Raw genomic sequence first — 27,229 nt, forward strand, 5'->3', positions numbered from 1 at the left:
GACGGGTAGAGACTGGAGACCACGCCATGTGCTGCGTGGTAAGTACAGAGTTTGATTATGGTTGATTTGATGCTGTTGTTTGGAGCTGTGTGCCAGTGATCTGACATGTGCCCGTGACACTCTGAACGAAGAGAGAGAGAGAGAGACGGGGCTGCTTAGCTGGTGATGTTGAGTCGCCCAGGTACTTGCCTGGCAGGATTGCTTAGCTGGTGACTCTACGCCTGAGGAGTCCACAGGACTGCTTGGCTGGAGTACATAAGGCACGGAACAGTAGAGGTCACTGATTTGGGTGCAAAAGCTCATCCATCAATCGATGCCCTTCAATTCAGTCGCCAACTACCTAGCCGTATTTTCAGCTCGTTGAACTCCTGTCACTCAGTGCTTACTGATCCACTCCATTCAGAAAAACAATAGCACGACCGACTAGCCATTGGAAAAGAGATGTGAAAAGTTGATACCATGGTCGAAGTCTGAACACATTCCCTCCTTTCAACACACGTATTGCCTACGTAGTAGAGTACTTAGCCCAACCCTTTACGCACGGGGGGAAATGAAGATGCAAAATGCCTACGTGGGCGGCCTGTCTGGTTGCCATGGCACACAAGGCATCCACCACAACACAACACGCAAGGCGCTCCGCTTTCTGTTCTCTCGTTTGGCCTTTTGGTCACGAGTGGAGCGTAGATAGATAGACAATCCTGCGCCGTGGGTCACCGAATCCGTTGTGGAGCCGTTCTGCTTTTGAGAATGCTCCGCGCGTTGGACCGCACGGCATACGGGAGGCCTTTATCTTGCCTGTCCAAGCGTGCTTTGTCTCGAGCATTATTATCATGATTAATGGGGAAGGTGATCTCGGCGAGGATGCAAGTAGTGTGACGTCAAACCGCGCACAGCGACTTTGTAACGAGTGTTGCCACTTGCCAGCCCCGGTCGGTTAATGGACCGCTCCGAATCATGATTCCGGCTTGTTGGCCGCTTTGATGTGCATTTTGTGTGGAAGGAATAGTATGGTCCAAACGCACTCCAGCGCGGGCAGTGGCTCCGAGCAGGCTTTTGTTGGTGAAGCAAATGTTCTGTCCCGTGAAGGTGAAACCATGCACACCGCTAACTGAACAGTTGGACGGTGATCACAAGTCGCAAAGAGGTAAGAAGGCTGTGCTTGTTTTTTCTCTTTCTTTTTTGACGTGAGGGTGAGGCTGTGCTTGTATAAAATAAAAATGGCAATAGCTATGAGACTTTTTCTCCGAGCGCTTTCTCCCCCTTCTCTCAGCGGATAGGGCAAACTCTCATCCAAACTTGCTGGCGAGTTTGTGGATGCGTCTCCCCTCCGCCCGCCGCTCCGACGGCGGTGGCGGGGAGAAATATCCCGGGGCCTCCGATTTGGCTAGTAGTTTAGGTTATGTTTCGTTTAGTCCTTACAAGTCCAACGCTTGGGCGGATGGCGATGCTTCTTCTTCAAGTTTGTCTCTCAGGTTTCGATCCTCATCGAGTTCCTTCATTTGGACGTAGTTGACGGACCGCCGCCATAGATTCATGCCGTCTCTTTGGAGCGGTGAGTTTAGCATTTCTCGTCGTGGGAGCCCGATGGCGAGATTTGATGTCAGTTGCTTCAGATGTATTTATGGGTTCAATGCCGACGACTGCGACTCCAGGATGCTGGTCTTTAAGGGCATGTGCACAAAGATTTTTGGACTGTCGTCGATAAGGTTAAACCGGCTACGGTATGTGAGCGACAACATCAACGCGCCTCGACAATAGTGATCGCATGGTGGTCTAGAGATTTTGATGTAATTTTTTTATTAGTATGTTTGAAGTGCTTTAAACCATGGTGATTTTGGTACACCGGGTCAATCTCGCTGACGGCTCGCTGGACCCACGCGTCCACCACCCTCTGTGCGTGTCCCGGACCAGACTCCGCCTAACTTTTATGGCGAGGATGGCTACCAAACAGCATCACGCGCTGCTCATACAAACGCCCGCCCGCCCGCACCCCCTACCCTGCTGCCGCTGGCTGCCGCGGAAGAAAACCAAACCGTAGAAAAACACTCGCGCGATCGCCGGAAATGCCCTGCCGCCGCCGCCACCGCCGCCGCCGCTAGTGCAACTTGCTCCTCCTGACTCCTGTTGGGTTTTATGCCCGCTGCGCTTCCCCAATTGTTTACTGCTAGCGAATCTTCTCCCTCCTCGCGCACCGTCACCTGCCCCCGCCCGCTCACCCGCTCCCGCCTCTGCGGCTGCGCTTGCCGACAGGCCTTTTTGCCTGCATGGCGGATTCGTGGGCGGTCGGTACTTGACGGCGGCGTCGGTCCGGGTTCTGCCGCCGAGGCTCCGGGAGATGGGGCGGCGCCAAGGAGGGAACGGGTGGGGCGTCTGCGCCGCCCTCGCCGTCGCCTCGGTCGTCTCCGCTGTCGTCATCCTTGGAGGTGCAGGTATGTGGGGTTACCGGCGTGCTTCTCTCGGCAACTTTGGTGGTTTCGTGGTTTCCTGCTGTCGTTCTAGTCCGACCAGCATCATCCGTGTCTGCTGAATGCCGCCTTACTCGTGTGAATTTTCGTGGGTTTAGCTGCCAAACCCCGAGCCTTAGCGTTAGTTTATTATGGTCAATCAAACTGGTTGTGTAGATTCCGCATGGCACCTCCAGATACCGTTGTAGGGGACTTTGATTGCTGGAATTGGATGGCAGATTAATGGTTAGAGGGCGTTGTTTGTGATCTTCAGCTGCCCCAAATCTTAAGCAGAGTGATATACGAGAGGCACAAGATTTATTTACATATATAAAGTGAGATCGTTCACTTTTAACTTCTAATCAGTACCTAGATTAGTGTCGCGCACTACCAGATATATGATGGATTAAGAGTCACCAGCGTGCCTAATTACTTTTCGAATTATATTTTATTAGAACTTTATTGTGATTCTGTATCAGCAACGCACTGGTCAGATATATGTATGTAATCCTGGCCAAATAAATAATGATTATACGCGTGCTTAATTACTTGACTAATTATATTCTCTGTTAGAACTTTGTTTTCACTGTTTATCAACTATATACTACACACTGGTAAGATTGATTCAGATGTACTTACTGCTTAAGATTTCGTTTCACTTCCAAACGTAACCACGTTCCTTTTTGTTCTGTAATGACAACTGGAGTTATGGCAGTAAATAATTGAATGCCATATTTACTTTGTTTCTGAAGGTCATCAGCAATCTCATGCACCTGCCTTTGGTCGTAAAGTTCTTCTATCCATAACAAGTGGCCATCCACAAATCAACTTGGATAATATACTTCACCCATCACAACTACAAGTTCCAACATTGCAAAGCTTAGGTGTGTAACTAAACATGCCTATGGGCCAATGATTTCAAAATTTTGTTGTTATATATCTGCTGTGTGGTTGTAGTTTAAATTCAATTAACAATTATTTTCTAGGGCTAACTGTAAAATTATCAGCACCAACTAGTACAGATGTTAACAAACAGTATGATCATTACGCACCGAGCCCAACAATCATACATGAAGGTACCTTTTGTAACTCCGACTTATTATATGTTTTCCTTCAATCCCATGTCAAGATTTTTTTTAAACACTCACGATTTTTTTAATGGAAATGGTTTACATTCTTTGGCTTCCTCAGATGAAACTGTGTCAGCATCCAAGCAGGCAGTGCTGCCTACAATGCAACCTAGTGTTTCACCTGATCATTTTTATCAGTCACCAGAAATATCTCCATCTATACAGAGTCCAGGTGAGTTGCTGTTCATGCTGAACTCTACCTGTACCTGGGTAACTGTAAAATCCAGTTTCAAATGATGAAAACATTATTGCTTTATTCACAGGCCAACCTGCCCCTCCTTCACTAATGGTTTCTCCAGCTACTCAAAGAGGTAATCATCATCTTCAAGAACAAATGCCTGCTGCTTCGCCATCTCTTCCAGTTGAACCACATGTGTCTCATGCTAAAATTGCTGTGAACACTCCGGCTGCCGCACCTTTTCTACCACAGCCACCCTGGTGTAAGAACTATCCGGATCTGCTTTACGTCCTCAATGTCATTACCATTTGGTCAATTATTTGTTTCGCAAATTTCATATAATTTTATCTTGACCAGCATCTCAACCGCCTCCATCTTCACCTTCCACTGGCAGTCAATCAACACAGCCAGCTCCTTTACACCGTATATATGGCCATTGTAAGATTGTTGGATCTGATGTTACATCATGTTATTTGTTTTTGATAATGTATACTACTATGTTATTACCATTAGCTTACTAAAATGGTGTCAAGTTCTCGTATTTACCTAACCCAGAATCTGTTGCGACCTGTCATTCGTATGGCAAGCAGCTCCTTCTTCATTCCATACTCCTCCAACAGGCCAGGACACACTTAGAGTACCAGTTGCTTCACCTTCAGGAGAACTACCCAGCAATAAAAAGCCACCACAGGAAGGTATAGTTTTTATTGATGTCTAGTCATCTAGCTGGTCCATACGTCTCAAAGTTTTCAGTTTTTTCTCACCCAGATTTTCGCGTATATAACCTTTGCTGTATGTATCAGTAGTACCACCGGCGCCCATTGCTCCTGGATCCAGTCAGGACAAGGATGGCATATCATTTGCTAGACCTACAAATAATTTGCCAATTCACAGCAGCTCACCACCAAAAGGTTCAGTCTACCTGATTCAGTGCAGATTTTTTTAATAGCATTTCTAAAGGAGGTATTTGCTTCGGAATAGGCACAAGGGAGACTAATCATTTAACTCCTGCCGCTCCACCTTTGATACACCGGGCCATTCAAACCCCCCCACAACAGAGGCAACATCCTCATTCAAATGGTACTGAACTCAATCATGTCATTCTGTAGATTTATCTTCTACATTTATGCAGTCCAAATATACGATGGGCAATATCTGCTGTTTCTTCATCATCAATCACTTGTGCCGCTCACGGGACTAGGTGTGCTAAGGAGCGGAGGTAACTTTTTTTTTTTCTTATACATCATTGTGCAGGACCAGTTGCTTCTCCAAGAACAACAATCCATCCTGCCAACCATGGGAAGGCCAATCGCGTTCCAGTTGCATCACCTTTAAAAGGAAGACATCACCATTCCATACCTGTAAATAATACACATGGGATCAGTGGGGCTCCAGTTGTGGCACCGTCAAAGGGAAGGCATCACCGTTCCTTGCCTGTCAATAGGACATCTGTAGAAGGTATCCCACCAAGGCACCAACCATACCTACTAGGCCTCAACAATAATGAACTTATTGCCGATAGTGAATTTATGAAGTTATATTGTGCAGGACCTGTCGTTTCTCCTCAAATTTCCCCCAGCATCCGTAGGAGAGGACATGGCATTCCAGTTGCTGCACCGCCAAAGGAACCTTCCAGCCATGTACCACCTGCAAATCATAAACACCACAAAGGTACCCACAATCCCACTAGCAAAAAGATAACTAGAAATAAGTACATTCATCTCAGTTAGTGATGTTTGGTGCAGGTTCCTTTCCTGTCATAAGCCCTGCTCCACATAGAACTGGTAATGCTTCTGCAACAAGCCATGGACATTCAGGTTTAGATCATGGTCCTGCCCCAGCACCGCTAGTCTTGCCTCCATCAAATGGAAAAGATGGAAATCCAGCGTATGCTCCGCATCACCCTCGTCAGTATCATTCACCTTCATATTCTCCAGGTTAGTTGTTATAATTGTAGGAAAAGAAGTGGTAATTCACAATTGTCCAACTTCACCTCATATATAGACAACAGAGTAAAGACCAAATGGGCAAATATACGTATGTATTGCAATTTGCTCTTATTCTTTACATTATGTCATCCCTTCTAGCTCCTCAAAATGGAATGAACACAGGTTCAAACAATGTAGCTACAGGATGCTACCGAGTGATATAGAATGCTATAGGAAGCCTACATGAGATTGTCATGCCCCGGGCCGCGGTCTGGCGTGTGCGGGGTTTGTCTCCACCCTACAACCACACCTTTCTGAAGGCACTATATATTGAGTTCGGTTGGGTTCAACCGTGCATGCTGACTGACATCCTTGAGAACTGAGACATGCTAATGCATTGATAAGTACACATACGTTTCATCAGTAATGCCAGAATTGTCAAACGACCATATTTGTGTTACAGTATATGTATATTGCACTAGCCCTTTTCATCAGTTCGGACTTTGGTTGCGTTGGTTAGTGCATGAAGCTTAACATGGTATCAGAGCCTAAGGAGCCTAACTCCTTAGGCTCTGATACCATGTTAAGCTTCATGCACTAACCAATGCAACCAAAAACATGGTATCAGAGTCTAAGGACTCAAGACCTTAGGCTCTAATACCATGTTAAGCTTCATGCACTACCCAACGCAACCAAAAATCCGAACTTATGAAAATGACTAGTCAATCCACATATACACTTCAACAGCCCCTCTCACGTGTGACTCGAGGAGGCCAACACGCACATAGAAATCTCGCAGGTATGGCTCAAGAGTTTTTTTGCCCCTCTGTGTCCACGTATAGGCCTCTTGAGCCATACCTGTGAGATTTCTATGTGCGTGTTGGCCTCCTCTAAGTGTATATGTGGATTGACTAGTCCTTTCCATAAGTTCGGTCTTTTGGTTGCGTTGGTTAGTGCATGAAGCTTAACATGGTATCAGGGCCTAAGGTCTTGAGCTCAAGTCCTGGCTTTCGCAATTTATTAAAAATTGCTGGAGCCCCCCTTTGTGTCCACGCAGAGGCCTCTTGAGTCATACGTGAGTTTCGCGCCGTCGCTCTCTTCCGGTTGCACGTGTTGACTTGTCTTTCCCGTCACACGTGAGAGGGGGTGTTACAGTATATGTGGATTGCACTAGCCCTTTCCATTAGTTTGGACTTTTGGTTGCGTTGGTTAGTGCATGAAGCTTAACAATTTGCAGACTAAATATTACTCCCTCCGATCCATAGTAAGTGTCGCCGTTTTGAACTAAGGTTGAACTATCCTTAGTTCAAAACTGCGACGCTTATTTTGGATCGGAGGGAGTATGATTTAAAGTTCAATATTTTGTCCACAATATTGGTTGGGACTCATCCTTGATTTGAGCATGTAGAGTATATCCTAGCTCTACTACGGGCATTTGACTATATGCAATATTAATCACGAGGTCCTCAATTTCGATCCTGCATTAAATACGTTGAAAGTGTCTTCTTTCTCTATTCATGCTGAATCCAATAGGGCCAGAAGCAATCTAGCTTTACATGGCTTAACATGAACTAGTCGGAATTTTCCCATGCAATTGCGTGTCAAGATGCTTTTTTTCTTTCTATATGACTTCTTTTAGGAACCAAGCAGGTGCTCTGCCATTCATATAATAGGGGAAAAGAGTTGCAAATATTTACAAGAAAAGAAAAAAGACTAGTTACAAACTTCATATAAAATATAATTGTATTTGTGATACAACTATAAATAACTACACATATCTGATTGATCTGTAATGCTGGACCCACTATAATCGACGACCCGGATCTTTCTCTTTTTCATCTGATTAACGCAGTAACTTCTAGGCCTTCAAAGTGAATGTGTTGTTTTCTGGTTGATGAATGGCAACCTAATTATAATTGACTTATATTTATCTACAATTGTACATGCAGAACCTGCTCTACCACCTGACAATCCTGCATTTAGAAAGCCCAGGGCTTTGGCACCAGCACCAAGTCATTCCTTGCCGCCTCCACCTCCAAATTCATGTATGACACAGATACTTTATTGCCGTCTGAAATTTATCAATTCAAATATTCTGTATATTCAATTTAACCGGGCTGCTACATTTTTAGTACTAATCGCTCAGTTGTGGTTCATTCATCCTTTTTTTTTGCTAGACTGCACGGCGTTAAATTGTAAAGATCCTATGACCAATAGTCCTCCAGGAACAACATGCCTCTGTGTGTTGCCAATAAAAGTTGAGCTTCGATTAGGTATAGCACTGTACACATTCTTTGCATTGGTCTCAGAACTTGCACAAGAAATTGCATCTGGAGTGTTCATGAAGCAAAGTCAAGTTCATGTTATGGGAGCAAATGCTGCAACTGAAGACCCTGAGAAGACAATTGTCCTCATTGATCTTGTGCCACTGGGAGCAAGCTTTGACAATACAACAACACTTTCAGTATTTGAAAGGTTTTGGCACAAACAGGTCATCATAAATCCTACGGATTTTGGAAACTATGATGTGTTATATGTTCAATACCCAGGTGAGAGCTTTATAACTCCTTTTGTGTTATTCATCTTAATACTGATTTCCTTTATGTTAACATCTTCCTGCCTATCATGTCGGTTTTTTAATCTTTGATTTGACTTGATCCTCCAGTCGCTTTGTTTATTATTCAGGTCTCTAGTCATCTGTCACTTTTTTTCTCTCTGGAAAAATGGTCATGGTAATACTTTGTTTCATTTACTCATTCAGGTCTTCCTTCGTCACCACCATCAGCTCCTGGAAATCTGAACAACAGTCTTAGCAATGGAAATGATCAAAGGTTACACCCACTTGCTGCTGATATAGGAAACCACAGAGAAACAAAAAGCAGAGGAATAATTGTGATTATTGTCCTGTCAAGTGTCTTTGCTTTAATTTTATGTGCTGGAGCTGCATTGGTGATTTATTTCAAGCTTAGAAACCGCCATCATTTAACCGAAGCATCACTTATACCAGAAAAGCCTGCAGGTAGCAAAGCCATTTTTTCTAAGGATTATTGTTTCTGTTATTCCACTTAATACAAATATAATGTTTTTAGCTTTCAGAAGTTGTGAATTCTTGTTTTATGTTACTATTGCCTGAAAGCAACTGTTTATGAAAGATTTTATTTCATGCTTTACTGGTCAAAGCACTTAAAACAGCTTTGAGCAAAATCTGAAGGGGCTAAAGCTACAAAAATAACGTTAAACGCTGTTTTGCTTACTGTTCTTTTCTTTTTTCGTCAATGCTTGCATTGGCAATGCAGATTCTGCAATAGCCGGGAGTAGGCTAGAAAGCAGACCTATCTCGGCATCACCGTCATTCAGCTCAAGTATAGTGGCATATAAAGGATCAGCAAAAATATTTAGTTTGGTTGAAATGGACAGAGCTACACAAAGATTTGATGAGTCCAGGATAATTGGTGAGGGTGGTTTCGGACGTGTTTATGAAGGTATTCTTGAGGATGGAGAACGGGTTGCTGTCAAAGTTCTTAAGAGGGATGACCAGCAAGGAACCCGGGAATTCTTGGCTGAGGTTGAGATGCTTAGCCGATTGCATCACAGGAACTTGGTTAAGTTGATAGGCATATGCTCGGAGGAGCATATGAGATGTTTGGTATATGAGCTTGTTCCAAATGGAAGTCTGGAATTTCACCTGCACGGTAAGACTTTGTTCCTTCTGTCACTAGACCTTCAGCTTATCAGAATTCCTTTACTGTTTTCATGAGAATTTCAGTTTTACCGCTTCACTTAGCCTATTTCTTTCTTGGACGGAGACGTATTAGATTAGCGAAGCACTTTAGTGACAATAAAATTTAGAAGTATTTTCTGTAGTATTATACAGCTGTTATAATAGAGTGCACATATGAACACTGATATGCTACGACATGAAATACCCGCACATATGAACACTATTATGTCGCAAAACCCATCTTTTCAAACTCTTGGTACTTCTGATGGGTTACAAGCTGGTCATCCCTCTTAGGGCTTAGGCCCAGGATAAATCTGTCAATTAGATAACTTGTATAACATGGATGTGCAAACTTATAAACAAATCATTTTATGATTCCACACAGGATCATATAAGGACACTGCTCTGCTTGATTGGGATGCCAGGCTTAAAATTGCACTTGGCGCGGCACGAGGTCTTGCTTATTTGCATGAAGATTCAAGTCCTCGTGTTATACACCGTGACTTCAAGTCAAGTAACATTTTGTTGGAACATGACTTCACCCCCAAGGTTTCAGACTTTGGCCTAGCAAGAACTGCTATAGGCGAGGGGAACGAGCATATCTCAACTCGGGTTATGGGAACTTTTGGGTAAGTTGGATCTCTCAACTCTTTCATGGTTGATTAAATATCCTCGACGTATCTTAAACTTATGGCGGGTTCTTGATAGGTATGTTGCTCCTGAATATGCAATGACTGGGCATCTTCTAGTGAAGAGCGATGTCTACAGCTATGGTGTCGTCCTCCTCGAGCTTCTTACAGGCAGGAAACCTGTAGATATGTCAAGGCCCCCAGGGCAAGAAAACTTAGTGACGTGGGCCTGTCCTTTTCTGACAAATAGAGATGGTTTGGAAACACTCATCGATGCATCACTTGCAAGTAGCATCCCGTTAGACAGCATCGCAAAAGTAGCAGCAATTGCTTCCATGTGTGTTCAGCCAGAGGTGGACCAGCGGCCCTTTATGGGGGAAGTTGTTCAAGCCTTAAAGTTGGTGTGCAAAGAAGGCAGTGAGTTCAACGAGTCAACAAGTTTTAGCCAAGATTTGCACATCCAAGACGCTGAGATTGTAAGCAGGGCAAGTCTGGATATGGATGCAGGCCCAGTGCTGTCTACGGAGCAGTTCACTGCATCGGCGCGTTATGATACACTGGATGCATCTGGTTCTTTTCGGCGGTATTCAAGTTCAGGTCCTCTGAAGGTCGGTCGAACTGAACACAACAGGGAGCGAGGCTTATCAACAGGTAGCTCAAGTGAACACTGTGGTCTACAACGATTTAGGATGGATTCAGAGTAGTCAACCTGTGGGCTCATTTTCATGACCTGCGCGATGCGGAAGTACCATTGGCTTATTTTCTGCGAGCCGGCCGGACTTCATATTTACTGTGAATATTTCAGAAATGGAAGCGATGCCAGAAACGCTGTACCGGATGAGGAGCGACCCAGTGGTGGATGGCAATGTAGGCCTGGCACACATAACAGTTGTGCGGGCTTTCTGTAGCCTTTTCCCTGACGAACTGCACCGGGTAGCTTCACAACAGAACAAGAGAACTCCGTTTGCTGGTAACCAGTTCTTCAACTGCAAGTCCTTGTGCGGGTTGCAGAAGAAGTGGAGAGTACTAAGCGGAGGATTGCACTTCAAAGGAAATTTCCCCTTTCCTCTGGGGAGAGTGCGTGTGGGTGGTTGAGCTTGTTGAGACCATGGTAGAACACACGTGAAAAGTAGTGGCGAAAGAAATATAAGATGTAGGATATGACTCTTCTCTTTATTATTCAGTTCTTAGGAGAAGATATACATGTGTACAATTTTGTAGCTCTGCCTCTTAATATATACTCACTCCGTCCGAAAATACTTGTCATCAAAATGAATAAAAAAAAAGTATCTAGAACTAAAATACGTCTAGATACATCTCCTTTTATCCATTTTGATGACAAGTATTTCCGGACTGAGGGAGTACTCCCTACCTCCGGAAATACTTGTCGGGAAAATTGATGTATCTAGACGTATTTTAGTTTTAGATATATCTATTTTTATCCATTTATTCAACAAGTATTTCCGGACGGAGAGAGTAGTGGCTTGATAGGTGTAGTTGAGTAGGAATTCAGCTCTCCTTTTCTTGGAAAGTGGAGAATAGACTGAAGGGTTCAAATCCTAACACTCATTCTTGGACCGCTACTCGTAGTATGTTCAAGCTCTTGTAAAACTTGCAAAACCCTATTACAGGAAGATGGAAAAAGGATACTTGCATACTACTCCCTCCGTTCCTAAATATAAGTCTTTTTAGAGGTTCCAATATGGACTACATGCATCTTGCATCGTCAAAAATCTTGTTCCTGGAGCAGGCAGAGTTGACCTGAACACTGTTAACTCCATGGAGTCGGCAGTGCAGAGCGGAGCGAGCTACAATTAAACTTTGTGGAGCAGGGAAAGAGGATTTCGTGGAGCTGGTGGATTACTGAACAATCTCTAAGTCTTCTCATTCCAATTGCTTGGACTGATCACAAGACTTGGTCGCCCCCTCAGCCGTCAAGGAGATCGCCTCCGACGACGACTGGGAAGAGGCGGCCGAGTCGTCGCACAAGGAGGCCCCGATGGCCTCAGACCAGGGAGGATGAGCAAGAGCAGCTCATGGCCAGGCTCTGTGCGCCCCTCCTTAGATGGGCTGGCTCAGGTGCCACCGTCGCCACCGCAAAAACATGGTGTTCATGTTGGTTTTATTTTATTTTATTTTAGCTTAGATTAATTTTGAATAGTTTCAATGTAATATTATCAAACTAGTTGAATTTCATTAAATCTAAATGCAATATATCAAACTAGTCTAAATCTCATCAAATTTGTGAGTTTGAAATGTTTAAACCGGGATAGCCTTAACGTGTCAACGGACGTTTGAGGGTGTCCGTTTAAACGTCCACGGTGGAGATGCCCTATCACCAGCACTAGAGAGTGACCCAAAGAACTCTCATAAAAAAAGCAAAGTTAATTCTGGCAATGCTCACAGCATGTAAAGAGAGACCAGCAAACTAAATTGTTGAAACTGCATTTCAGGTTACATGAGGTCAAAATATTTTCGTACGACATGGTCCAGAAGGTACAAATCAAAAAATCAATCACACCCATCCGGTGACACAACACCTTTCTGGAACAAACCACACTGAAAAAATAGTGGGGAGTGGCAGTATTCGTCTAGTAGATGCAGTCGCCTACATGGTCACTTCGAAACTGTAGGGGCTCCAGCATCAAATCATTTTACATGACGAAGAAAATCGGCAACCGTTGGAGAAGACCAACAAAAATAAAGACTGCACTGAACAAGCATGGAATGCAAAAGACAGACAAGAATCAAGCCAATAAAGCAAGGGGAGAGGAGATGGACACCAAGGCAAGGACTAAAGCACCTACAGTGTACATTTCTGCATGTTTGTTAGGTCGCTGGAGCTTCCTTTTCTTCGGATACAGCCACAGCTGCTGACAGCCAGTCTGACGCTGGAGCTTCGAGTTCAGGCTCGACATGGCCGTGCACATTCAGAGGAGTGACAGATATCTGTAGGTTGTAGAAGGGGGAAACGATTAGGCACCTGGAGAACACAGCACACACACACACACACGCACACACAAAGAGAGAGAGAGAGAGAGAGAGAGCTCACAAATCCATTTTCCAAGGCTCTCACATCGATATCGTCATCCAAATCTTTGTGCAGCTTCTCGATGAACTGCATTTTTTTCATGAAGCCAGGTAAGAAAAGGATGCGCAAAAAGCTTGATTCAAAGGTATTCTAGATGAATTTTGGAGGATTCTCATCCTTAGGAAATTTTATATTGCACTAATGATGACATGCTTAAATGTGCTTACGAACATGCTTGATTCAAAGGTATTCTAGATGAATTTTGGAGGATTCTCATCCTTAGGAAATTTTCCCTTTATCCCTTAGGTTCATTTGTACTAGATTTCATAGAAAAATATCCATCCACTCTAACCTCATCCTTACGAAATTTTATCTTTTTCCTGTGCACAACCAAACAACCATATAATTCACTATGTTATAACATTATTCCTGTATTTTTCCTATCCTTGAGTTTTACAAATCCTGGGAATCAAAGAGGCCCCAGAAGTCAGGAGTACACTTTCACTTCTACAAAAAATAAACACTAGAATCACCTTAGGCTATTTACAATCTCCATATGACCATAAGTACCTAGTTTGGTTGCTTAAAAGTTCATTTTTGTTTTGTGCCTAGCCAAAGGAGTGGAGCTATGTGTTTTGATTGTGCTATACAAGAGCTCTCGAAAATACATTTACCTCGGCACGGAAAGATTTCTTCACTACTTCTCGAGCTTGTTGCTTCCCTGCAGCTGCAACAGACTCGACCTCAACTGTCTTCCGCTGAGTATTACCTCTGCGTGCAGCTCCCTGAAGATAAAAGGATAAACCAATTTTATATTGCACTAATGATGACATGATAAACTTCTTTGTAGTAAAAGATTTGCTTCATACTGCTGCAGAAGCATCCTTCCCAAGCTGTGCGAGCTGAATACCAAGGCTTTGATGCATGCCCATGAAGTGAGCAGCAGGTTGAGGCCTACTTGTCGACACAGCTTGCCAGCTTTGAGCAGGACTGTATATGCTTTGCTTGGTCAACTTGAAACCCTGGCATCAGGAGCAGGAGGGAGAGAGAGAGAGAGAGTTAATTATGTGTTAAAAAGGAACCAAAACTACCAATGTGCTGAAGATTTTTGCCTGTCACACTTGTGAAACATAATACAAATTTTAACAGAAGATTCCAAAATGACCTGACTTCCCCATTATCAACATATAAACAAATACCATTGTTCCTCCAATTTAGTAAGGTTGATTTGTTGTACATCTAATTGCAGCATTGTCATTAATCATTAATTCTTAAATAGAAATCAGGTCTCCCTTTTGTCAAAAAAACATATCATTAATATTATAGGATGGAGCCAAAGTAAAGCTAACTTATGAGTTATGACCATGCTACTCCCGGTGAGGTCCAAAGCAAAATGCCAGATCAAGAGACAAATAGATACACATGGCAGTACTATGATAGATAAGTCATCAGCAGAAGAGAGTTAACCACTGGAGACACGACACAGGTTTTTATCTAAAAAGATAAGGTTCAGGTGTCAAAACAGGGCAACTTCTGTGTAATACATTTTTTCTATCATTGGATTGTCAGTGAGGTGTGCATCACATGCTTCAAATGGCTAGACACTTCGATAACATAGTTCACTGACAACATACATTCTACATTATAAATTGCAGAAACTTGTTGATTTACACTTTAGACTAGCCTCTAATAAACGTAATTGGTATATGATGCTCTGAAGTTGAGGATATAATGAGTTATATACTTATATGTACTGCTCTGGGCCACAAACAATAGCAATAGCATGGTCCAGTATGCTTCTCACTAAAAGACAAAGTGGACAACAAGTAAAAGTATTCATGTACTTCTACAGCTATGATGCTATTTTTGGCTCTAAATGGAGTTTGAGTACAAAGTTTTGTTCACAAAATAACCTTATTTGCAGCTGGCGAGCTTGGAACCCCAACATTCAGCAGGCACCCTTTGAGGAAAGTTCCCTTCTCAATATCTGCTAAGGCAGCATGTATCAGTGGCAAACACAGCCCAGCTGCATCCTTGAAGTCATTGTCTTTGGTTTCATCCTTCTTCCTAGTTGCATATATGCACCACTTGTTATTAGCTTGTGTTACCGAGTGAATAAACCATACCAGGAATGATATAGTAGATTTGGGACACAGTTTTAATGTGACTAATCGCATACCCACCAATTCAATGAGATTGCAATTGAAGGTACCCCACACATTAAGGCCTCTCTTGCAGCGGCAATGGCAGAAGAGTGGAACCTACACAGATTTGTAATCAATTACATAACTAAACTGAAACAGACTATAAATGGGCCACTTGTGAAACAAGAGCATACATCTCATAGCCGCAGTTTGGCCCAGTATTGATACCACTGATCACCTGCAAACCAAATGGAGTCATCCTCTCAATGACAAAGGATAGTAAATCCACCTTTTCCCCCAAGCATAGTTAACAAGCACAATACCAAAGCAGGTGCCGACCAAGAAAATAGCCTCCCAGATAATGCCAATGAGATAGAATCCACCGGTGTCCCTACATTAAGAGTCATCATAATTGGCATGGAGGAAACTCAATACCCAACAGATGAGAAATGGTGATGATACAAATGGGGCACAAATGGACGAAGAACCCTCACCTGATATCTCAAAAGCCTTCGCCCCTGTAAAATGGACGGATGTCGCAGACACAGTCTCCCGGATGGTAATGGAGTGACCACAGACAGGCTTGTCCCTTCAAATTAAAGAAAATACTGTGATTAAATTGCTCTAAGAACCACAGGGATGATGATTAATGATGGATTAGGGAGTTACAGTAGTTCACGAAAAAAATCCAGCCAAAACGATGAATCTCAAGAGAAAAATGTAACGAGGAATCAGGAGGTTGGGCCTTCGGATTGGGGGACATACGATTCAGGGGCGCACACGTGGACGTCGCATCGGCCGCCCTTGACGAGGGCGTCGACGAGCGCCGCGAGACCCGGCGACTCGATCCCGCCGGCGCAGGTCAGAAGTACGACAGGCTTAGCCGGTGCGTCATCGGCCGCCGTCTCCGCTGTCGGGGCCGAGGCCTCGGCCGCGGTGGAGCCGGCGTCCTCGGGCGAAGGCGGGCGGCGGGCGGCGAGGACGGACTGCAGATTGGACACGAGCCCCGAGGGGAGGGGATTGGGCCTCCGGGACTCGTCGCCTGAGCTCGCGGCCATCGGTTTCGCCGGAGAGATGGACGGGCGTTGGGAGAGAGAGGGGGAGGGGGGTACGGAGGAAGGGAGGAAGAGGCAAATGTTCCAGGCGAAGCGGAGGAGGAAAATGGAGTGGAATGGGGTGGGCGCGCATAGTTTATGGATTTATCCGGACCGGGCCCGCTTTACGTGTCCAGCGAGCCTTTTTTTTTCGAGGGGTGAGCGAGCCTCTTTTTGACCCGCACAGATTTGAGGGAAAAGTCAAGTACTGCTCAAGCAAAAGTGTGCCAAAATTGCTTTGTCAATTGTCATCGTTCGTTAGTTAATCTCACACTTCGTCTCTTTTCTCGGGTTACCTACTCCACGATCTTCGATTGTAAACGTCCGACTGTTTTTCACATATATAATTAATTTTATGCCCGATCCCATCCGTTTGATTTGTCCCTAGTTTTGGAAAACCCTCACTTATGCCCAAGCGTGCTTGCTCCTAAATATTATAAATAAAATAAAATATGTTACATGAGGGTGGAGGCTAAGCTCCAAGGAAAAAAATCAACCTATGCCAGATTTTGGGAAGAAAAACATCATTTACATAAAGTTTTCTGTAAGATACTTTTTGAATGCTTCCAAATTCTCCTCTTATGATTTTACTCTTTGACCGTTTGATTTAAAACTTCATAACAAATATTAACTCGGAAAAATGTAAATAAGATATCAAAATGTTTAGAAAGACATCACCTATATGTGCATGTCATTTGCATTCATGACAAAAGTCTTGTTTATATCTTTTTAGGTTTAATAACTTTTAAAATATTAATAAGCTTGTGTCGCTTAAACAACACTTTTGTCGTGAATACAAATGACATGCATATATAGGTGACATTTTTCTGAATATTTTGATATCTTATTTGCATATTTTTAGGATTAATATGAATTTGTTACGAAGTTTTCAAAGTATCGTCAAAGGCACAAAAGCATAAGAGGAGCAAACTCACTTGGGAAGAACTGGGTGTTTTTCAAAACTAGGAGCAAATCAAACGGGTGAGATCCAACTAGGGGCATAGATTGAATTATCCCCCTTTTTCTTTTCTTTATTTGAAGTCTATCCTTAGAGCATCACCAACCATTCCCCTAAAAAAACTCTTCCTAAATACTCCCTTGGTCCAAAATAAGTGTCTTAACCTTAGTACAACTTTGTATTAAAGTTAGTACAAAGTTGAGACACTTATTTTGGGACGAAGGGAGTATGATTTTACGGTGTGTCCATATAATTTAGGGGAAGTTGAGAGGTGAGCTGCTTTTACAGTTTTCGTAAAAAAAAACTAAAATCTAGGTTTTCTTTTATTGTATCTTTAAATTAATGTACAAATGAGATATGCATGTCAATTATGTAAAGATAGTAATTCAAAACAACGTTATTCCAACAAATATAAGTCAACATTATTTGCAACCACAATATATGAAATATGATTGAAAACTCGACGCCAAATTCGAACACAACTAATGTTCCAAATCATTTGAAGTAAAAAAAATCATGAGTGAGTTCATTGACCAAGAAGCGACCAGAAATGTTCAATAAGATCATCACAAAGTTGTTCATGCCCCGCCCGGTTTTCAATCTGGCCATGCATTTCAAGAAATTTCTAGAGTCGTCGATCGTCCCTCTATGGATCAATACGTGTTGTGATCTTTGTTTCCCTCATTCACATAACCCTAGTTCTGGTGGATGTTCCCGCTCGTCTTCTATGACTATGTTGTGCAAAATCACACACACTATCATGATGCACCACAAAATCCTTTTGGTGCCCCAATTTTGCAGGGCCACAAACAATGGCAAAGCGTGCTTGCAGAACTCCAATGCATGCTCAACATTCTTCCTACATGCTTCTTGACACTATAGTGTCCGCAGACAACGAGATAGACATTTCAAGTTCTTCTTCCTCATATGAGCTTGAGTCCTCAAAAAACAACTAATCACATAATTTAGATGGAGATTCTTTGATAGATAAAGAATTTGGGTGAGCAAATCGTCAAGCACCTTGGGGATGGAAGAAAACGGTGACCGGTCGGGCAAGGTCTGGCGAAGCAGCGATGATCACGCACCGGAGGAGGTCGGCTGGAGCGGAGAGGGTGAAGAGTGATTGTCGATAGTGAGAGGAAGCCGGCTGGAGCGGGTGGTAGTTGTTGACCGTCACCCGTCAGGGGTCAGGCCATCGTGGGTACACACTGGTTGGCGGGGGGGGGGGGGGGGGGTGCCAGACGGAGCACGATGGCGCGAGAAGACGCGCGTTCAAGGGAGTTGATTTTTCGACGGTTGGCTCCCACCACATTTAGGGGAAATTATGAGGGAGCTCCATTCCCCCTATATGGATGGGGAGTAGGGCTGATTACACGAGGCCTCATATTTTTTCCAGTTTTATGGGAACTGTTGGAGCACATTTTTTGGCCCGACTCCGTCTAAACCAGAAATTTTATGAGATAGGGGAATTGTTGGTGATGCTCTTAGGACTTGATTCATTAAAAGAGTAGAAGAGAATCCTAATTACACGCCCAATGCACTTTTGGATGTGCATACAAATTTCTGTGCATGCATCGAACTCCATTTTTCAGTGAGAGAGATAATGAACTACAGATTTACATGATGAGGACATCAATGCCATTGTTACGCCCACAACCCCTGCTGCTATACATATTGGACCAATTACTAGAGCTCGCGCACGCCAATTGAATTACCAGGTACTTTTGTTTCTTGGTAATAAATCTAATGTTCATGAGAATATGATGATGCCTAAATTGGATACATTTGTGTTGATTACTAATGAAGGGCCTAGCATGGACAAGAGGGATGAACACTAGAGCAGAAACAAGCATGGAGATGAAGGCGCGCGCGAAGGGAACCGGAACATCGTTTCTAATGCAGATTTTAGTACTTTGAAGCCTCCTTGATGACATACAAGGACATGGACGAAATATACAAGACACCCTTTCATAAATTTCGTCCATAGCTTATAATACGTGCCGCACCATCTTATTTTTGGGCCAGATCCATGTAATTTTGAAATCCTTGAGTATATGCTGTTTTTAGAGTCTGTATATGTGGGGAAACAAGAGTTAGGGTTGGTTTAGGACCCCTCCTCCAAGGGGTCACGAAATTTCTCCCTCTTCCTCCATATATACAGCCCTTAGGGCGTCGTTTAGACTTTGGGTTTTGTTTAAATTAAAAGTTTGTCATAGCTGCAACTTCGCGTATTTCGTTTGTGTTCAACAACCAGACCAAGACGTCACAGAACCCCACCTTCATTAATAAAGCTTTTTGGAATATCTAGATTGTAATTTCAGTTTCTTGCTTGTTCTTTGTTTGCGTGCAGGAAACAAACCCTCGTGGTTAGGTTGATCATGCTCCGGCGTGGTCAATAACCTCTCGGAGTTGGTTTAGCGATTGCGAAGGCGCGACTTCCTCGCACATTCATAGTCGGATCGTCAAAATCTACTCCACCAAAAACGATACCACCATCTCATCGAAAGAAGGGAAACCTTTGCCTCTATCAAGTGGTATCAGATTTCCAGGTTGCTCGGTGAGATTTCCAAGTTTTTCATAGTTTAGATTGAGTCTTTTCTTCAGACCTACAGTCCATGAAAAAGCCAAAAAAAATAGGTTTAGTTCATCATATCCAAACCAATTTGAGCCATTGCATAATCTTGTCTGTATTTGCTTTGTTGAATTTGCGGTTGCATCATCGTGTCGAGTTGCTAGTCTTAGTGTCTAGTTCTTTAGAGTTTCGAGTTCTGTTCACAGGTTGTCACACTGCCGCCGCAACAACTTCATCTCCGCTGCCATATACCACCACCACATATCCGCTGCCAATCCGAGTCCATATACGCCACCACATATCCACCGCCATCATGCCAATCTGAGTCCACCTCCAACATACATCCGCCACCAGCCTGAGTTCCACCATATACATATCCGCCACCAGTCCGAGTTCCACTAGATTCATCTCCGCCACCAGCCCGAGTCCAGTATTTAATTCGTTCCTTTGTTTTCGATTTCCAGATCACGCCATACTACGAGTCGTGACCAAGTCGGACTTCCCAACTTCAGTGCCACCCATACAAGAAAAACAGTTCCAGTTAAAAAAAAGTCTGGAGAATTCTGGCTAGGCAGTTTTTAGGCCATTTGTAGACTTTCTCGGAAAAAATGTTACGGAGGAAAAAAAGGAAAAAATGCAAAAAAAAGTGAAAAGGAGAAAAAATAAAGAGATTCAGAGCGTGCTCCTCCCTTGTTTACATGCAGCGCCGTGATTTTGTTAGTGTTCTAGGCTCGCGTCTTGTAACGCCCATGATGCGGCTATATCTCCCACGTGTCGAGGCACGACTTAGAGGCATAACCGCATTGTGGTATTACAAGTTGGTAATCAGAGCCATCCCCGACTTAGGAGCCCCCTGCTTGATCGAATCGCTGGCGTTGTTGAGTCTAGAACAAAAATGTTTTTAGTCTTAGGATTATATATATCGGAGAGTAGGATTATTTTTACTCCTCAGTCCCTTCGTCGCTCTGGTGAGGCCTCCTGACGTAGAAGTTTTGACTCTCCTCTCCTCAAATTTCACTAAAAAAAATTTAGGATCACGCGGGTATCTTGGAATCGTTCCGATGGTTTTGTGATGAGAACATTGTTCTTGGTGCCTCCTGACATTTAGGGGTTGTGGCAGTGTCCCGGGGAGTTGAGCTCCGAGGTGTTGTCATCACAATTTTATCGTTGCAGTTCTGAAATTCCTGAGTTTCGCCGACATCGAAAATCTCTTTTATGCAGTTGTTGGTGAGACCACCTCGACGCCACCCAGTACTGGGGCGGGAGTTCGGGAGCATTGCCATAACTCGTATAACGGATGCTTTTCGAAGGTTGTGGTACACGATTTCCGAAGGTTTCTTGGTTATGTGTTGACGGATGGATACAGCTGGATCTAGGGATTGCTAGTTTGGGTGATATATTTTGTGTCCCCTGTATCCCCAACACCAGATTGCATAACCAGAAAGTTTCGGGAGTTTATAGGTGGGATTCATGTAGCTCTTAGCATTTCTTCCCGCAGATATTTGGTTTGTGATTGGGCAATCCTTACCACTTATTTGTTCCGGTCGTACCTTTTTATTTATTCATCAATCTCTTATCAAGTGGTTTCTCACCTTAATGGAAGTGTGATGATTTACTATGGAATTCATTCATTCATCCTCGTTCGAATGTTTATTGTGAAGACTATATGTTGCAATTTCTATCCGTTGATTCAACTTGTCTATTTGTATATCAAGATGCTAACGGATGTCACCCTCTTCAGGATGGCTCCGCCAACGCGTCAGAATCCGGAACGCAATGAGGGGAGTCAGGCGAACCCTCCGCCTCCACCTCCGCCTCCGGAGGCATGGCAAGCTATCATGGCAGCCACCAACGCCAATGCTCAGATGATTTTGCAACTCTTGCAAGAACGCACCCAAGGGCAAGGCAATCAAGGAAATCAAGGCCAAGGCAACAATCAGCCTCACTTAGCTACCCTCAACCAGTTCCTCGCTAATCAGCCGAAGTCTTTCAGCTGCTGTGCCGAGGCCACAGATGCCGATGATTGGCTCGTGGACATCAACAAGCATTTTGAATGTAGCAATGTCAGGCCTGAGGACTTTGTCAAGTTCGCTTCTTTTCAACTCAAGGATCAAGCTGCCGAGTGGTATCAACAATACAAAGATTTCAGAGGAGGTCGTGTGATTACCTGGGATGATTTCCGCCGAGACTTCAAAGCTCACCACTTTCCACAAAGTGTTGTTGAGAGTAAGCGTGAGGAGTTCCGCAAAATCAAGCAAGGCAGCATGTCCGTGTATCAATACAATACTCAGCTTCAGAAACTCGCTCGCTTCGCTAAGCAAGACGTTCCTGATGAAAAGAGCATGATCTATCAATTCAGAGGTGGCCTCAGAGAAGATCTGCAATTACCTCTCGTGCTTTTTGAGCCAACCAAGTATGATGATTTCTACAATATGGCACTGAAGCAAGAGGCTGCTCAGCTCAAGTGTGAGGCGTCTAAGAAGAGAGTCAGGGACGCAGTTCAGTCTTCTTCTTCCTCACTAGTGGCTGCTAAGCAACAGAAGTTCTGGTTGCCTCCTCCTCCTCCGTTTCGTCAGCCTTTCCAGCAGAAGAACAAAGGTGGCCATGGATCTTCCCACCCACCCAACCCTGGCTATCAGAACAAGTCTCAGAATCAAGCTCCAAAGTCGAATGCTCCTTATCATCGTCCGCTCTCGGAGGTGACTTGCAACAAGTGTCAGCAGAAAGGTCACTATGCTAACAAATGCTTCAACCAAAGGCGTCTTCCGCCTCCTCCTCCTGTGAGATCTTCCAGCAATGCAGTGGTCAAGCATAATCCCAAGTCTGCTAAGGTGAACATGATGAATGCAGCTCAAGCGGAGGAATCTACTGATGTGATAATGGGTAATCTCTCAGTTAATGATATTCCTGCAAAAGTCTTATTTGATACTGGTGCATCGCTTTCTTTCATCTCTAGACCTTTTGCATCCAAGCATGAGTTGGTTTTTCAAGTTTGCCTAGACCGTTATCAGTTGTCTCTCCGGGTAAATTCATGAACGCAAGCTCCATGGTTCTAGATGTTTCCATCAAGATGGGCAACTATAAATTTCTGTCTTCTCCAATTGTCCTTGGTGACTCGGATATTGATCTAATTCTCGGGATGGACTGGCTTTCTAAGCACAAGGCTCAACTTGATTGTGCTGCCAGGGAAATTCAATTGACACACTCTTCTGAGGATGTGATTATCTATGCCGCTCGTGATGAGACCATTCGGTTATTTTCTCTCAATGAGAAGGGCGAATTGGATGCTATTTCTCAAATTCCAGTCGTTTGTGAGTATCAAGATGTCATTCCAGAAGAGCTTCCGGGTATGCCTCCTCACCGGCCAGTTGAGTTCGTTATCGATCTTGAGCCTGGCACGGAACCCGTTTGCAAGCGTCCTTACAAGCTTGGACCCAAGGAGCTGAAGGAATTGAAGAAACAACTCGATGAACAAGAGCGTCTGGGTTTGATCAGACCAAGTTCATCTCCGTGGGGTTGTGGTGTTCTTTTTGTCCAGAAGAAGGATGGCACGGACCGACTTTGTGTCGACTACCGTCCATTGAACAAGAAGACAATCAAGAACAAGTATCCACTTCCCAACATCAATGAGCTATTCGAGCAACTCAAGGGTGCTAAAGTATTCTCCAAGCTTGACCTTCGTATGGGTTATCATCAGATTCGCATTCGTGAAGAAGATATTCCCAAGACAACATTCAGAACAAGCTTTGGTTCTTATGAATATACTGTCATGTCTTTCGGCCTTGTCAATGCTCCTCCAACATTCTCTCGGATGATGAATTTCATCTTCAACCCCTATACCAATGAATTCGTCCTGGTGTATCTCGATGATATCTTGGTATTCTCCAAGAATAAGAAGGATCATGCCAAACATTTGCGATTGGTGCTCGACAAGCTCAGAGAGTATCAATTCTATGCGAAGTTTTCCAAATGTGAGTTTTGGCTCGATGAAGTTCTTTACCTTGGTCATATCATCTCTGCCAAGGGAATCGCTGTTAATCCCGAGAAGGTGTCTGCAATTGTGAATTGGGAACCTCCTCAGAATGTCAAGCAGCTCCGCAGTTTTCTGGGTCTTGCAAGCTATTGCCGAAGATTCGTTGAGAATTTCTCTAAGATTGCAAAGCCTCTTTCCAACCTCCTCCAGAAGCATGTGAAGTATGTCTGGACGCCTGAGTGTGACGTTGCTTTCAACACTCTCAAAGAGAAACTCGTCACAGCTCCTGTCTTAACTCCTCCTGACGAATCCAAGCCATTCGAAGTTTTTTGTGATGCTTCTCTTCAAGGTCTCGGTGCTGTGTTAATGCAAGAGAAGAAAGTTGTGGCCTATACCTCTCGTCAGTTGAAGCCCAACGAAAAGAACTACCCCACTCACGATCTTGAGTTGGCGGCAGTTGTCCATGCATTAATAACATGGAGACATCTCTTGTTGGGAAGAAAAGTGGACATATTCACCGATCACAAGAGTCTCAAGTACATCTTCACTCAGCCCAACCTCAACCTCAGGCAGACTCGATGGGTCGAGATGATTCAAGAGTACAATCCGAGTATTGAATATACTCCAGGCAAGGCCAATGTCATTGCAGATGCTTTGAGCAGGAAGGCTTATTGCAACAGTTTAATTATCAAGCCATTCCAACCGGATCTTTGTGAAGCTTTCCGCAAGCTGAATCTCCAAGTTGTCCCTCAAGGCTTTCTTGCCAACCTCATAGTCTCTCCTACTTTGGAAGATCAAATTCGTGAGGCACAACTCCTGGATACCATGGTGAAGAAGGTGAAACGTGGTATCGACAAGGGTCTTTCCAAATACAAGTGCTATCGCATTGATGACAGAGACACTTTATTCTTCGAGGATCGGATTGTGGTTCCTAAAGGTGATCTAAGGGAAGTCATTATGAACGAGGCGCACAATTATCTTCTTTCCATTCATCCTGGAAGTACGAAGATGTACCATGACCTCAAGCAGTCGTATTGGTGGACTCGAATGAAGCGAGAAATCGCTCAATTCGTGAATGAATGTGATGTCTGTCGAAGGGTGAAAGCAGAACACCAACGACCAGCTGGTCTCCTCCAACCTCTTGCTATCCCAGAATGGAAGTTTGATCATATCGAAATGGACTTTGTGACTGGATTTCCAAAGTCCAAGCGCGAAAATGATGCTATCTTCGTTGTCATCGACAAGCTTACTAAAGTGGCTCATTTCCTTCCAATCAAAGAATCTATCACAGCTCAGTTGGCAGAGCTATACACCTCCAGGATTGTCTCCTTGCACGGCATTCCACAATTGATTTCTTCAGATCGTGGAAGCATCTTCACTTCTAAGTTCTGGGACTCCTTCCAGAAGGCCATGGGCACCAACATTCGCTTCAACACAACTTTCCATCCTCAAACTAGTGGCCAAGTCGAGCGAGTAAATCAAATCCTTGAAGATATGCTCAGGGCTTGTGTCATTTCCTTTGGCATGAAATGGGAAGATTGTCTTCCATATGCCGAATTCTCCTACAGCAACAGCTTCCAAGCGAGTTCGGGCAAGGCCCCATTCGAAATTCTCTATGGCAGAAAGTGCCGTACTCCTCTCAATTGGTCAGAGACTGGTGAACGCCAACTTCTTGGCAATGACTTAATCACAGAGGCTGAAGAAATGTGTAAAGTCATCCGTGAAAATCTCAAAGCCGCGCAATCGCGCCAGAAGAGTTACTATGATAGCAAGCACCATGATGTGGCTTTCGAGATCGGAGACCATGTCTACCTCCGCGTCTCTCCAATGAAAGGCACTCGACGCTTCGGTATCAAAGGGAAGCTTGCCCCTAGATACGTGGGTCCTTTCAAGATCATTGGCAAAAGAGGCGACCTCGCCTATCAACTTGAGCTTCCCTCCAACTTCGCGAACGTGCACGATGTGTTCCACGTGTCACGGCTCCGCAAGTGCTTCAAGACTCCTGAGCGCACCATCAACTCCGAAGAGATTGACCTCCAAGAAGATCTGTCTTATCATGAGCACCCCGTTGCTATTCTTGAAGAAACTAAGCGCAAGACTCGCAACAAGTCAATCAAATTCCTGAAAGTGAAGTGGTCACACCATTCCGACCGAGAAGCCACCTGGGAACGCGAGGACCACCTCCGTTCCGAATATACGGAGTTTTTTCAGTCCTAGATCTCGGGACGAGATCCTCTCGTAGTGGTGGAGTGTTGTAACACCCCGGATGTAACTTTCCATATTTGTAACTCCAACTCTTGCCATTTTCGGCTATGTGTTATGATATTCCCTTCGTTGTCGGGTTTTGTTTTCGTTTTGCATTTTGTTCATGTCATGCATCTCATATCATGTCATCATGCGCATCTCATTTGCATACGTGTTCGTCTCATGCATCCGAGCATTTTCCCCGTTGTCCGTTTTGCAATCCGACACTCCCACATGCACCGGCGCACCCCTCTTGTCTCTTTTTGTGAGCGGGTGTTAAACGTTCTCGGAATGGACCGAGGCTTGCCAAGTGGCCTTGGTATACCACCGGTAGACCACCTGTCAAGTTTCGTTCCATTTGGAGGTCGTTTGGTGCTCCAACGGTTAACCGGGTAACCGCAAAGTCCTTTTGTGAGTTGCAGCAAAACCCCCCTCCAAACAGCCCAATAACCCATCTAAGTCACTTCCATGCTCTCGGTCGTTCGATCATGATCGTGTGGGCGAAAACCGCACTCCATTTGGAGTCTCCTAGCTGCCTCTACCTATAAATACACCTCCCCCTCCGAACTTTGCGTCCAAACCCTAAAAAATCGCCCTCCGCCGCCACCGGACGAATCGCCGCCGCCGCACCCGTCCAACCAGAGGCCGCCACGTGGGCAGCTCCACCGGCGCCCGCCGCCGGCCCGCTCGGCCCGCGCGGGGCCCCCGCGAGCCCATCCGCGCCGCCGCCCCCGCGCGCGCCTCCGCCTCCTCCCGCGCGGCTCCCGCCGCCGCCCGCCGCTCTGCCTCCTCTCGCCGGCGCGCCCCGCCGCTGCCGCCGTTCCCGCATCCCACGCCGCCTCCTCCCGCCAGTCGCCGCCGCCCGCCGGTCTCCGCTCGCCCGCAGTCGCTGACCCCGCCGCCTTCCTCGCCGGCGCCTTCCTCTTCCCCGAGCCCCGGCCCTCTCCTTCGTCCGAACCCCGGCGAGTAGCCCCGGCGCCTCGGTTCACGCGCCGCCCCGATCCAGATCGGGAGAAGGTTGACTTCCCCCCCTCGTTTTCTGCTAAGTCCCGAGGATATTGCATTATGTGCTCATGTTCATTGCATCATATCTCATTGCATACTACTCCGTTTTGCGTGCATGATATATCGAAATGTTCGTCACGAGATGCTCTTCATTTTGTTACATTGTGACATGCTCATT

The 27,229-nt window shown here is 44.7% G+C and overlaps 2 protein-coding genes across 5 annotated transcripts; one reads left to right on the top strand and one right to left on the bottom strand.

The window, feature by feature from the left end:
* Positions 1 to 1,950: 1,950 nt before the first annotated feature.
* Positions 1,951 to 11,287, top strand: LOC109770845 (receptor-like serine/threonine-protein kinase ALE2). Of its 4 annotated transcripts, none has more exons than XM_020329554.4 (18): positions 1,951 to 2,429; positions 3,197 to 3,328; positions 3,431 to 3,520; positions 3,636 to 3,746; positions 3,838 to 4,014; positions 4,110 to 4,190; positions 4,343 to 4,447; positions 4,556 to 4,663; positions 4,734 to 4,832; positions 5,007 to 5,210; positions 5,301 to 5,423; positions 5,498 to 5,689; positions 7,630 to 7,725; positions 7,858 to 8,229; positions 8,442 to 8,699; positions 8,977 to 9,372; positions 9,787 to 10,030; positions 10,110 to 11,287. In XM_020329554.4, the coding sequence occupies exons 1-18, from the start codon at positions 2,336 to 2,338 to the stop codon at positions 10,732 to 10,734; spliced, it is 3,507 nt and encodes a 1,168-aa protein (XP_020185143.1). In that variant the 5' UTR covers positions 1,951 to 2,335; the 3' UTR covers positions 10,735 to 11,287. The 4 variants fall into 4 exon arrangements, with proteins under 4 accessions (XP_020185143.1, XP_020185144.1, XP_020185145.1 ...); XM_020329555.4 differs by having other exon boundaries at positions 4,559 to 4,663; XM_020329556.4 differs by having other exon boundaries at positions 2,041 to 2,429; positions 3,452 to 3,520.
* Positions 11,288 to 12,440: 1,153 nt separating this feature from the next.
* LOC109770846 (uncharacterized) lies at positions 12,441 to 16,373 on the bottom strand. The gene is made up of 10 exons (XM_020329559.4): positions 15,971 to 16,373; positions 15,700 to 15,794; positions 15,529 to 15,596; positions 15,400 to 15,443; positions 15,245 to 15,322; positions 14,975 to 15,128; positions 13,931 to 14,083; positions 13,736 to 13,846; positions 13,083 to 13,148; positions 12,441 to 12,979 (listed from the first exon to the last, which is right to left on the bottom strand). The coding sequence occupies exons 1-10, from the start codon at positions 16,261 to 16,263 to the stop codon at positions 12,860 to 12,862; spliced, it is 1,182 nt and encodes a 393-aa protein (XP_020185148.3). The 5' UTR covers positions 16,264 to 16,373; the 3' UTR covers positions 12,441 to 12,859.
* Positions 16,374 to 27,229: the final 10,856 nt, after the last annotated feature.

This window comes from Aegilops tauschii, chromosome 3, assembly GCF_002575655.3.
Source record: "Aegilops tauschii subsp. strangulata cultivar AL8/78 chromosome 3, Aet v6.0, whole genome shotgun sequence".
In the NCBI taxonomy this organism is placed as follows: Eukaryota; Viridiplantae; Streptophyta; class Magnoliopsida; order Poales; family Poaceae; genus Aegilops; species Aegilops tauschii.